The following is a 12,128-nucleotide window of genomic DNA, read 5'->3' as shown; positions in this document are numbered from 1 at the left end:
TTTTTATTGTATTAGGTATATCAACAATAAAATTTAGTATTATAACAATAATATTGTAATCAATACTAACTTAACTCGTGACAAGCTTATAAATGTAAGAATAGGTACTTAGAATAAGATTAAGTACAAACTTTTTACTCAAGTAAGTATATTTGTCACATAAAGATATAAGAAAATTAATTTGATCAGAATTCACAGATTTAAATCTAAAAGTATTGTATCCTCTACAAAGTTAAAAATTACCTATTTACTTTTCCCATTTAAAATTGCATTCAATAGGTCCATAATGTCCAATCGTGTCCAAATTTTCCAGTTTTTGTCCGAATTTCCATCCAAATCAAATCCATCAAAATCCAAATGCAGTCCAAATTTTGTCTTAATATTTCGATCCTACATAAATGCGAAAGTTTGTGAGGATGTATGTGTTTTGTTACTCTTTTACGCAAAATCTACTGGACCGATTGTTATAAATATTGGTACACGGGTAGAATTTAACCTGGAATAACACATAGGATACTTTTTATCCCGAAATTTCCATAAGAGCGAAGCCCCGGGGCGCAACTAGTCTTTTTATTATTTGTAACGCCATTATTAAAGCTATAATAATATTATTATTAATTTATACATATAATATAGGATTTGGACATAATGAACCTAAATTAAATATCGAAAATATTTTTCGAGAGACAAAAAAAAGTCCCTGAACGCGGCGCTACAATCGCTGAGAACAACGTGGCCGATCTGTTATTGATCGTTCCATATATTGCCGCAGCACTTTGTCAGAGGCGCGGCCTCTACTTGCTAACTTCTTAGAATTTGACCATTGTGCAGGTTTGCAATTCACTTTTCACTATCGAATAATTTCTCATCAATTAGACACAAAATTAGATTTAATTTTTTTATAGTAATTTGAATAAAAGGAACAGATGCTTTCCGTTCCCCCAGGGGATTGAAATCGAAGATCCAATAGTGTCACGAGTGAACTTGTTGCATTGTAACACGACTATGACAATACCGCAATGGTATTGGTCGGACTTCTCACTGCAAAAACGTAGTGAAAAGTGAAAAGCGAACCGCGACGCCCCCAGCATATAATAGAATGGAGTTCTCAAAACACCTACTCAACAACGGTCTAACTACTACAACAGTTGCTTATATTTAATACTTTAAAACTCTCTCTTTTCTCAACATGAACTACGGATTTTCCAATTTAACATTTAATTTTATAATAAGCTCATTAGAAACGATATAAATGTAAGTATTGCGTTTATTTTTCGAATTAAGTAATGTAACATCTTAGACTATTTAAGTACATATGTAAAATCTTAATTGAAGACAGTGAACTTAAGTACAAGAGGCATCGTTCCATATTTATTGAATTTTCAGTCAACCTTCACCAGACAATAGAAACAATATGGACAAAGACAGACAATAAGTTAGGAGCCTTAAAAAATATGGACAAAAAGTGAACATAGGTATAATAGGAGTTACAATTTTCAAAAGCTACATAACAATTCCTATATTCTACTTGTAATAATATATATATATATATATATATATATATAAACAGGCAGGCATTGCTTTGTTTACTTTTGCATAGACTGTAATATTCAGTATCACGTAAACTTAGAGTAGAGAGAGCAGAAATTTTCTAAACTCAAAAAGCTGTATGGATAGCTTTTTTTTTAACCCTCGAAGCAAAGAGCGGGGTGTTATTAGTTCGACCGCTAAGTGTGTGTGTCTGTCTGTCTAGTATAGTGGGCGAACGAGCTGTCTGATGGCAAGCAAACACCGGCAACCAATCACCGAGGCACCGGTGCTTTTTGAGAAACCGATAGACTCTTCTTGAAAGCCAATGTCGAGACTATTAGGGAGCACTGCCAAGGGAAGTTTATTCCATAGTTTACAATACCTATATATCACATAGGTAGTTAGTATGTTAGTATGCCGCTTATGAGATGAATTCGTTTTGTTTTGCCTAGAATTTTTCAATATGGGAGAGGCAGCTAGTGCATATAATTTATCTAAAATCAGTACCTAGTCCCATACAAGGGTCGAAAGAGAAATAAATTAAAATATAATAAATGTGTTTATTTGGTTATATCTATTGAATATTTTCTCCACGATTTCATTTTTTCTGTTCTCAATTCTCAAATTCACCTAAATTCTCATACTACTTGTGCAATAGTCACGCAAACACGTGCTTCGCCGTTTTAGATATATCTTGATGATAGTACTGACATATAGATATGCAACACATGTGATATATATCTTAGCTTGATACAATACCGATTGTAATATGATAACCATATTTACTTAAAAAATAATAAAGAAAACTGGAAAATGCTATATTTCTTCTCCGAATTTTCATATACTTTTATTGATACTTACACACATACTTCATAAATCATAGGAAGCAAACCAAACTTTAAATATTATACGGATACAATACAAAACCTATTTATTAAAAAAAAAAATCAAATTAAGTATTGGATTGTACTTAGGTATGTTGGTGTTTTAATATTATCTTCCTGAATCGCTACCTGGAGTGGATACCCTGATACCTCCCACAACCCCCTACTATTTGGCCATCGAACATGTCGACAAACAATTCGCAGTTCAATTTTAGACTGCCACTCTCTGCTTAAATCTAACTGATTTAAAACCTTCCTCTTTCCTTTCGAGTGTGTAAACTGCTAACACTAGTGTCAGATTTTATTTAAGTCGCCCAAATGGATCTGTCGTGACTTTTTAAACGCTCTATTTAAAAGTGTTGCAATAGAACATCTGAGTATCCCTGTAAGTAGTTCAAATAACAACGAGGCCTAACAACACTGTCATTGTTTAAGGAATTTAATAAACATGTGCAATTAATTCGCATACAGACTTCTTTCATCTTTAAACCATAACACTCCATTGGTAGTCGTATAAATGTTATTAAGCTATCATTTAGATCAAATTAATCTCTCTTTAAACATTTGTTATTAAATATCTTATAATTACCAAGTATCAGAACGTCGACAGATCAATCCTCCTTACCTCTACTTAGACTAAACCTGCGATGAAACTTAAATCCTTTCTTCTTCTCCGGCGCCTCCTTGCTATCAGCTAGATCATCAGCACTTTTGGCAACTTGTACACTTTTTCTCCTATTCTTCATAGACTTGACTAGCTTATAAAACTTCCCTTTCTTCTTCGCGGGGTCTAGCGTGAGATCAGCTAAGTCTTCCTCTACTTCTACGCTAAATTCTGACGATATGTCACCGAGGTCTTCTACGCTTTGGCTCTCTATTTCTTTTGGGGGAGGCACAACCAGTTTCTTGGATGTATCAGGTTTGGGCTCCTGAGGGGGTGGCGGGGCATCAGGATCTACACACTGGAAAAATATATTACAGGGTTAAATGAAAATGGTCTATGAATCGAGCGCATCGTCAGCATCCATTTAAACGTATATTTTACTTAGGTCTCTATTGCTGTACAATTAATAAAGGTAGCCACCGATGACTGTCAATTTAATTTATTTAGTACCAACAAATCATACAATTTATCTGAAATTTTTTACAACCTTGAACCTCCATTTTTTCAAGAGGAAAGTTACCATGAAAATCTATGGGCTCTGAACTGACTATAGCTATGGAATGAATACTTAATACCTATTGAAACTTGACTCCAAAACAACCAAAATACACATTGTAATACTAAACCATTTTAAAACACAATGTATCTTTTATTGGAAATTTGGTATGCCGAAATTGACCTTAAAATACTCGTGTACAAACTTCATCTGAATCAGTACAAAAATTCCGTTTGAAACTCCCAAATAATGAGTTTAGGAATGTTGGGAGTTTCAAAGAATCCGTTGCTAAGTTTAGAACGGTAATTGTTTTAGGGTTGGCTGGGAAGACAGGGTCGTTTATAGGATTATATTCAAGATAAAATACGTGAACATTAGTAAGTTAAACACTAAATAATACAGATATTTATTAGTTCTTCTTCTTTACGTATCGATGGTGAATCTATAAAAGCTACATCATTGGAACATATGTGTATATTGGTAGAATCAAGTTATAATAAGTTTTTTACAAAAAATACATTTGTGACACAAGCTTTTGTTGCCAGATAGATGTCATTGCATTCAATGTATGACAAAAAATAATGTCTGTGCAGTAAAGTATTTAGGAGTTCCCTCGTGGAAAATTTCAACTCTTAACAAGCAGAAATATGTAAAATAACTTGAGCAATAGATTACACAAATAATATAAAAGGTTTTGCAAATAATAATGAGATGAAAAAAATATGGAATCGAGCGGAAATTATTGTTTTGCTCATAATTATTATCAAATTCAATTCAATAAGAAGCCGTATAAATAAATAAGTAAAAGATCGTGCTAACGCTTACATCGTCCAAGGAGATTCTGTAAGGCGGGACCTGTTCCGGATGCCTCCAGGGTTTGTGGTAGGGCAGGTCGGTGAGCGCTTTCCAGCCCGGGTAGCGGCGCGCGGCCGCGTGCAGCTGGTTCACCAGGCGCGGCGCCAGCTGAGCTGTTACCCTGACAAATTATATAATAGTTTTTTTTTTAATTTTCGCGCTTTGAACTCATAACTACATACATTGTGTTAACGGGACTTTTTTTTACGGTAGCTGATGTAGATGTTGTAGTCGCCGTGGTGATCAAGGGCCACGCTACAAGCCCCATTAATAAAACTTATGAAATTATATTATAACTAGTATACATACAATCTGAATGTTACCTGCTCAAGTGGAAACGTGGCCAGGCGAGACTGATAGGAACCTACGAGTTGGGTACTGTCCAGAGTGTCAATAGTAAAATGACGATTGTTATTTTTGTAACGAGGCCACAGACCGAGCCCTCCTGCACACTTTTATATGGATGACATTCAAATTCTTCAACTATCTCATAGCTGAGGGTCATTACGTGGAAAAACACACAACGACTTTCTTGGCACAGAATTAGATATTTTGAGAATCTCATATTATGCGAATAAAGGCCAATGGAGTAGTTTGCCATTGCCTTCTCCATGTCACACACAAGTTGATAATCAACCGTAGTATATGGGTAACTTGATAACTAATAACAAGTAATGTGTACTTATAGTTTTTGTACCTTGTAGTCCAGGGGACAGAGGGCAGGTTCGGATGGTGTCCATGTTACCTTCCTCTTTGCGAGTGGCTATGGCTATTTATATAATTTGAGACCAAATATGTGGCCAGTTTTATTGCTCTGTCGTTTGACTTGTAGGTCTCCCATGGTACAAGAAGTGTTACCTGTTGACCAGCCACGCAGGCAGGGAGCCGCGTGGGTCCGACCGGGACACGTAGCCCAGCCAGCTGCCGCCGCCCGCCCGGGAGCGAACCACAAACCCGGTGAGTAAGGATATAGCCCTGGAAATAAATATTGGTTGTTAAAACTTCGATACAAATTTCTGTTTGGTCTTATTTGAATGGTAAATAATGCCATATGCTATTAAGTACATTCGTTACTTATTTTAATTATAGTACTTATGTTGTAAATACTTTTATTCTTTTAGTATATATCGTTGTTTCTAATATGTATTTGTATTTGTACATTATTTGTGTCGTATAAAGTATTTATATAATTTAGTTTTAATTTTTAATTTTAACTTATAGTAATATAATTTTTGTAATAAGTTTTGACGACCTCGGTGGCCCAGTAGTAAGGTTCTTGCCACTGGACCGAGAGTTCCCGAGTTCGATCCCCGGTCGGGTCAAATGGAAAATGATCTTTTTCTGATTGGCTCGGGTCTTGGATGTTTATCTACATATGTATATGTTATAAAATATAGTATCGTTGAGTTAGTATCCCATAACACAAGTCTAGAACTGACTTTGGGGCTAGCTCAATCTGTGTAATTTGTCCCAATATATTTATTTATTATTTATTTATTTTAAATAAATAAAAGTTTTTAACATCTACTTAGCCTACGTTTTACTTCGTCTATCGTTAGTGCTTCGAGTGGTTGACATGAGCGTGTAAAATAAAATATACGTTACGTCGTCGGTCGATCGGGAGCTAATAGATTTCTGTATATTAGTATGCGTTGCATGACGGCTGCTTTAATCTATTGACTGTTCATATCTACATTACTCTCTGGTACAGATTCAGTTTCATTATATTATAAGTAATCAATTAAGACGTGTGGCTTGGCCATTTTGCTACCGTCACGTAGATTTCATAGGCATACGTTATCTTATTTCTAGAGTAAAGAATCATCCCGCAAAACAAAATCGAATAAATAAAAGTAACTAAATTAACTAAATTTTTATCTAAATGTATCATTAAAAACATAGTTCAAATTATAATAACATTTATCAATCATCGAGGAACTGAGGTGCTTTTTAAATTAATTTAAATTCTGATCTTTAACTTGTTGTAGGCTTATTTCTAGAGTAAAGAATCTGCTAACGTTTTAACACGTTTTAACTAAAATGTGGAGTATGTGAAGTTAGGTCTGGTAAAATTATGGCGTATATATCAAGAATCTTGGCTCCACATGAGATCTGACCACTTGTTCATACATTTTGACTAAACTGTAGAGTTTGTGAAGCAAACTAGACACATCTTGGCAACATTTTTACATGAAAATGTTTTTGGTGGGATTATTTTTTCCAATAATAGCTACTTTGTATGAAATAAGCAAGTAATGAAGGAATCACCTATGTAATTAGAATAAGAAGTGACGCAACACGAAGGACCTACTAAATGCATGGACACAACAAAGTGAATTGCACCAGTGCTCGTAAGGACGTCAATTTACAAAATTTAATCATTCAAAAGGAATAATATATTATGATAATAATTATTTATATTTATAATACAATATACGTACACCCGTAATCATAAAGTGAGGAAGTAACTTTATCGCGATCTAATTTAAAGTGCAGGAATATATCTAAAATCTAAATCGTAATCAACAAAGCTACACTACATTAGCAAATCTAGATTATCTAATTGAGACTTTCCCGACGCGAATACATCGATTATGATGTGAAAAACAATGATGAATATTGGAAACCTGAGTTTATCACGATTATTCACACTAATCTCTTGTAGAAATCTTGATGTTTTATTTTGATCATAGTAGTAGTACAAAATAAATCTATCTTCATAAAACCTCCAATAATATATGAAATTAGTTATCTGAAATGTGTTATGTGACGCATGCCAAGCCTGATAAAAGGGACAAAAGCAGATACAAATTAAAATTACGTATCTTAATAGGATTTTATATGAAAGAAGTGTGTTTATTTGTCTTTCTTTCATATTAAAACAGAGGATTGGATCGAGGTGATTTTTTGTTGAGTTAGTTTTATTTCTGACACAAATTCAGTGCAGTTAGCCAGTGAGAAGTTCCCTCAAATCATTATCAAACGCATTGCTATCAAACTTTACATAGATAGGTAGAAAAAAAAATGTAAATCGAACTCATATCCAGCCACCACTGCTTCCAGCCGATCGTCCACGCCCAACTAAGTTAGTTTACCTAAGCTCGCATAATTGAGTCAGTTTATCATAGACAAAGACAAAGATTATTTATTTGCAAATACATGAGTTTACATTTTTTTACGATGTGGTGTTAAAAGAAAAACTTAATCCTACATATTTCACCGTCCACGGGTATGCAAATTTAAATGGAGAGCATGCTATCATCCCACAAAACAAAATCGAATAAATAAAAGTAGCTAAATTAATTAAATTTTTATCTAAATGTATCATTAAAAACATAGTTCAAATTATAATAACATTTATCAATCAGCGAGGACCTGAGGTGCTTTTTAAATTAATTTAAATTCTGATCTTTAACTAAACTTAAAATTTGTGGATTTTTTATGGACATGTGCGTCCACCGAAAACTGTGCTACTAAATATAGCTATGTAAAGTAGGTGCTGACCAATCCGTCTTACTCGTACATGGTTTGAGCTTATTTTTCGGTAGACATGTAACTTATTTCCCAGTTCTGTTCAGCTTAGTTTACTGAGCGAAGTTAATTAGTTTTACTGGCGGTGGATTTTCTACTTTATACCAACTAACTATCATACGCAACATCAGAAAACAACGGGTATCCATTAAAGAATATTAATGACGTCATATCACATTAGAGCAATTGTTTCAAACAAATTAGATATACCAGAAATGGCTGACGTCAACCTAGTTTAATAATAATTTATTAATAGCTAATGTTAGGTCAGTAGATCGTCGTGTGGTCGAGTTATTGTGAGCTACGAAATTGTATTGCATTTATATGTTAGCTTAAGTTTATTTCGATTCTGTCTATGCTAAATATAATACACCAGAGTTTAACTTCCGCGGGGATTTCTTGATAAAAAGTACCCTTAGTTATTTCAGGTATATCACCATCAAATATATATCAAATTCAAAAATTCGTCGCTTCGATTTTGCCTGATTGAGAAGTAAATATCAGTAATATCGTCAATATCATTTAACATTTATCATATCAAATCATTTACATAGTAGAAGGTAAATTTCCTAAGTAAAGCACAAGGTTTATTCTGTTCGTTTATTTATTATATTTATTTATATTACAATATTCTCATCGAATCGAAATAGATTTCTGGAAAATTATCCGAACAAATTTAGAATCGTTTTATTGTAAATACTATGCGGTGGAATTATAAAAAATGTAGATTCCCAAACAACTTAACATTTATTTATTCATATTTGGATATTCTTAATTTATATGTAAGTATTTATAAGTTATAATAGTATTATTTTCAAGTTATAAGATAACTAACCTGAAAATAATACTATTAAAAAAACGATCTAGTTTTTAGTTTAAATTAATATATTTTTGTATTTTATTATAAATAATATTTTATTGATTCCGTAATGAAGATTTATTTATATCTATTTTGGTTTTCAATTGTAAAATGAACACAGCAGCCATGCAAGCGAGTTCATTTGCTTGTTTGATTACCTTTAAAAAGCATAACGGAACTTGAACAATGATTGAAGGTTACCTCCACGGACTGACGCGCATGGTTATCTTATCACGAGTGCCTGCTCATTGCTAAATGAGATACACCACTCTGTCACAAATTAAAAAGCCTAAAGATAGACTCAATGGACGATATAGTATAAACTATAGAACAAAAATAAATACCAATTTAGAAAGAATTTTATTGCAATTTTCCATTGCAGTTCAGCGAGGGAATGCTGCCTGCGTGATGGGCACTTTGCTTTCTCTATATTGTGAGGTAATTTAATTATAACTATTTCATTCTTCATATGTTATTTATGAATAAAAATTGTATATATATTTGAAAATACGACAGTAAATAATGTAATAATTTTTTCGTTATTTAGTTTTCGTTATTGATTGTAATTGCTATACTCCTTCAACATAATGAATTGAAGAACTTGCTACGTTCTTTGTTTTCGCCGGATAATTCAGCCATCTGTAACGTTGACGTTTGTGCAAAAATTAATTGATGCACAGTCGCGTTGTCTAGGCGTGAAAGCGAAAGAAATAAACGAAATGAAATTCGAAACAATTGTTTACAAATCACAGAATTGTTTATCACTTCTCGAAATCGCCAGTGTCCGAAACATATGGGATCGTCACAAATCTGACAAGCTCCAATGGCGGGTGGTCACAAACCTGACATATCCCTTCCTGGGCGGGTAGTCCTTGTGGTAGACGGAGTGGTTGAGGATCAGCTTCTCGTCGCCGGTGTCCAGCCAAGACCTCTGCAGCACAAAGTCACGGTTCTTGAGGGGCGCGGGGCAAGACACTGACAACAAACAAATAACTTTTTCAAACAATAATATATATATATATATATATATGTGTATATATAGTACGGCATGGAATTGCAGTAGGTTTGCATGAAATAAACTCGTCAGTGTAATATGACTTTTCGATTAAATTCAAATTCAAAATTCTTTATTCAATTTAGGATGATATACATGACTTATTGACGTCAAAAAAATTACTTAAACTAAGAAGAAGCAGCGAAACAGGTGAAGAAGAAGCAGCGCAACAAACTTCACCGCAGCCTTTTCTCCAAGGACGTCAATTAACAAATATAGGTCTTATACATATATTAAATGATTTCATAGGTCATTTATCCGTTTTCTTTTGTTCGTATTGGACAGAAAAATTAGCGTAGTTTTTACAATGAAAAATGTGGACATCAAAGAAATCATTTTTTTCCAAAATGGAAGTAATCTTACTTTATTACAAAATTATAAATAGTTCGCTGTCTACTTTCTCAACGACCTTTACCTGCAATTCCAACAAATTATACTAATAACCGTTGATGTCGGATCTTTGATTATTAAATCTCTACACCTAATACAGACTATACAGGGTGTTACAAAACACCTATATATTTGTAACATCCTGTATAATAATGCATTGTGATTCAAACTATATATGTATAAAGAATTTAGCTCAACCAATTGAAGATATCTGCTTCAAAATTGAGTTGCAAGATACCATCCGAACAAACATTGTTAATTTCCGTCACATGTACATTTTATGTTGAAAAAGGTTATAAAATCATAAGTAGATCCCTTTTGAAGGAATGTAAGCAATATTTTGTAGCGGTCAAATAGAAAATCTATTTACGCACGGAATAAAACCAAACCAAGTAACAATTCATGAAGCCACCCGCGCCGCACTCGAGATTTCCCATACCACCTCCTAATTCCCAACCAATTAGGTACTACGAAAATAGAAACGTTATAGAAGTTAATAATATTATGGTAACTATAATATTGGGTAACTAGACTTAGGCGCCGTCACTTTGATGCTCGTGCTTGTGCTCGTGCTCAGAAAATCGCAAAGTACGCCATTTTATCCAAATGTCAGGCGGCGCGCAGGTAAAAGTCAACGTCAAAGTTGACTGGTATAGATAGTATAGATGGCCCACTTCACAATCTCTCACTCCTCGGTTTGCCGGTATCATTCGGGGCTGCGAGGCTACGAAACCCGAAGTCTGCCCGAAGTTGAAGATTTGGCCGTAGCCAAACTTTACGACCGGCCGCTGCCGTCAACCCTATTCAGGAATATCATGGTTACTTATCAGCTTTCCAATAATGTGTCCCTTTTTCACCTAGTATGACAACTACGGGAGAATGTATGAGGGCGGGGACCACACGCCGGCTTTATCCTTTCCTTACACATTATAAAATAATCGTCAGAGTCTCTCTGTCTGTTCGATTAACACAAAAACGACTGCACGGATTTTCATGCAGTTTTCACCTATAATAGTGTGATTCCTGAGGAAAGTTTAGGTGTTAATTTAAGTTAAGCCGGGACGCACCGCTAGTAATATGATAGTAATATAGAAATATATGATAGTGATAATATTTCGTGCTGGCGTCAATCTCCTGCAGTCATGGCAGACTGGCTAATTAGTTCACCGCGAGCGGGATTCCACCTCGGATATTTTAATTAATTTGTGGCCATGATCATCTTAACGCAGTCTATAAAATTATAAGTTTTAGGGATTCATTTATATAAGACCTACATTTGTTAATTGAAGTCCTTGAAAAGAAAAGGCTTCGTCGCTTCTTCTTCACCTGCGCTTTGGAGGCCGGCAGTAGACTTAGTTTAAGTATTTTTTTTACGTCAATAAGTGTATCATCCTAAATTGAACAAAGAATGAAATTTGAATTTGTCTAAATTTATTATAGAAAGCGTTTGTAAGATTTTTTGTAGAGTGGCTTAGAATGCTAGTGTTTATTATTCCTTCAGGAAAAATCTACTGGACAGATTGTTATTAAATTTGGTAAATGGGTAGAACATATTCGTTATACATGTCACACATGTTTTTTTAACTTATTTTAGAAAATAATAATGAGATGAAAAACATCTGGTATCGAGCGGGAATTGAACCCTGTCAATCACTGTCTGTCGAGAGCACTGTCCCGGGACAGTGCTCTCGACCACTGAGCTATCGAGACTATGCGAGTTCGGCTGAATTAATTCATCTCTTATAAGTTGGTGACGCAGTCGCCATCTATTCCTTATTTATGTTATTTTTTTAATTTTATGGACCGCTAGCGCTACTGATTTTATCCAGCATGCATTAAGATTCTGCTGGAATTTGACAGATGTC

The 12,128-nt window shown here is 34.2% G+C and overlaps 1 protein-coding gene and 1 long non-coding RNA gene across 2 annotated transcripts in view; one reads left to right on the top strand and one right to left on the bottom strand.

Annotated features, from left to right (window-relative positions):
• The window catches only part of LOC128676422 (uncharacterized), a 13,401-nt gene extending 8,018 nt beyond the window's left edge, over positions 1–5,383 (top strand). The window contains exon 4 of the long non-coding RNA XR_010370100.1: positions 5,262–5,383. This is a non-coding gene — a long non-coding RNA (uncharacterized LOC128676422). The remainder of the gene's footprint in view (positions 1–5,261) is intronic.
• The window catches only part of LOC128676414 (START domain-containing protein 10-like), a 22,891-nt gene continuing 12,417 nt past the window's right edge, over positions 1,655–12,128 (bottom strand). The window contains exons 3-6 of the mRNA XM_053756515.2: positions 9,662–9,794; positions 5,288–5,404; positions 4,400–4,550; positions 1,655–3,376 (exon numbers count right to left, since the gene is read on the bottom strand). Of these exons, the coding sequence (XP_053612490.1) occupies positions 3,026–3,376; positions 4,400–4,550; positions 5,288–5,404; positions 9,662–9,794 (752 nt within the window). The 3' untranslated portion in view covers positions 1,655–3,025. The remainder of the gene's footprint in view (positions 3,377–4,399; positions 4,551–5,287; positions 5,405–9,661; positions 9,795–12,128) is intronic.

The sequence above is a fragment of the Plodia interpunctella genome, chromosome 16, assembly GCF_027563975.2.
Source record: "Plodia interpunctella isolate USDA-ARS_2022_Savannah chromosome 16, ilPloInte3.2, whole genome shotgun sequence".
Classification (NCBI taxonomy): Eukaryota; Metazoa; Arthropoda; class Insecta; order Lepidoptera; family Pyralidae; genus Plodia; species Plodia interpunctella.
This window is presented reverse-complemented; position numbering and strand designations above follow the sequence as displayed.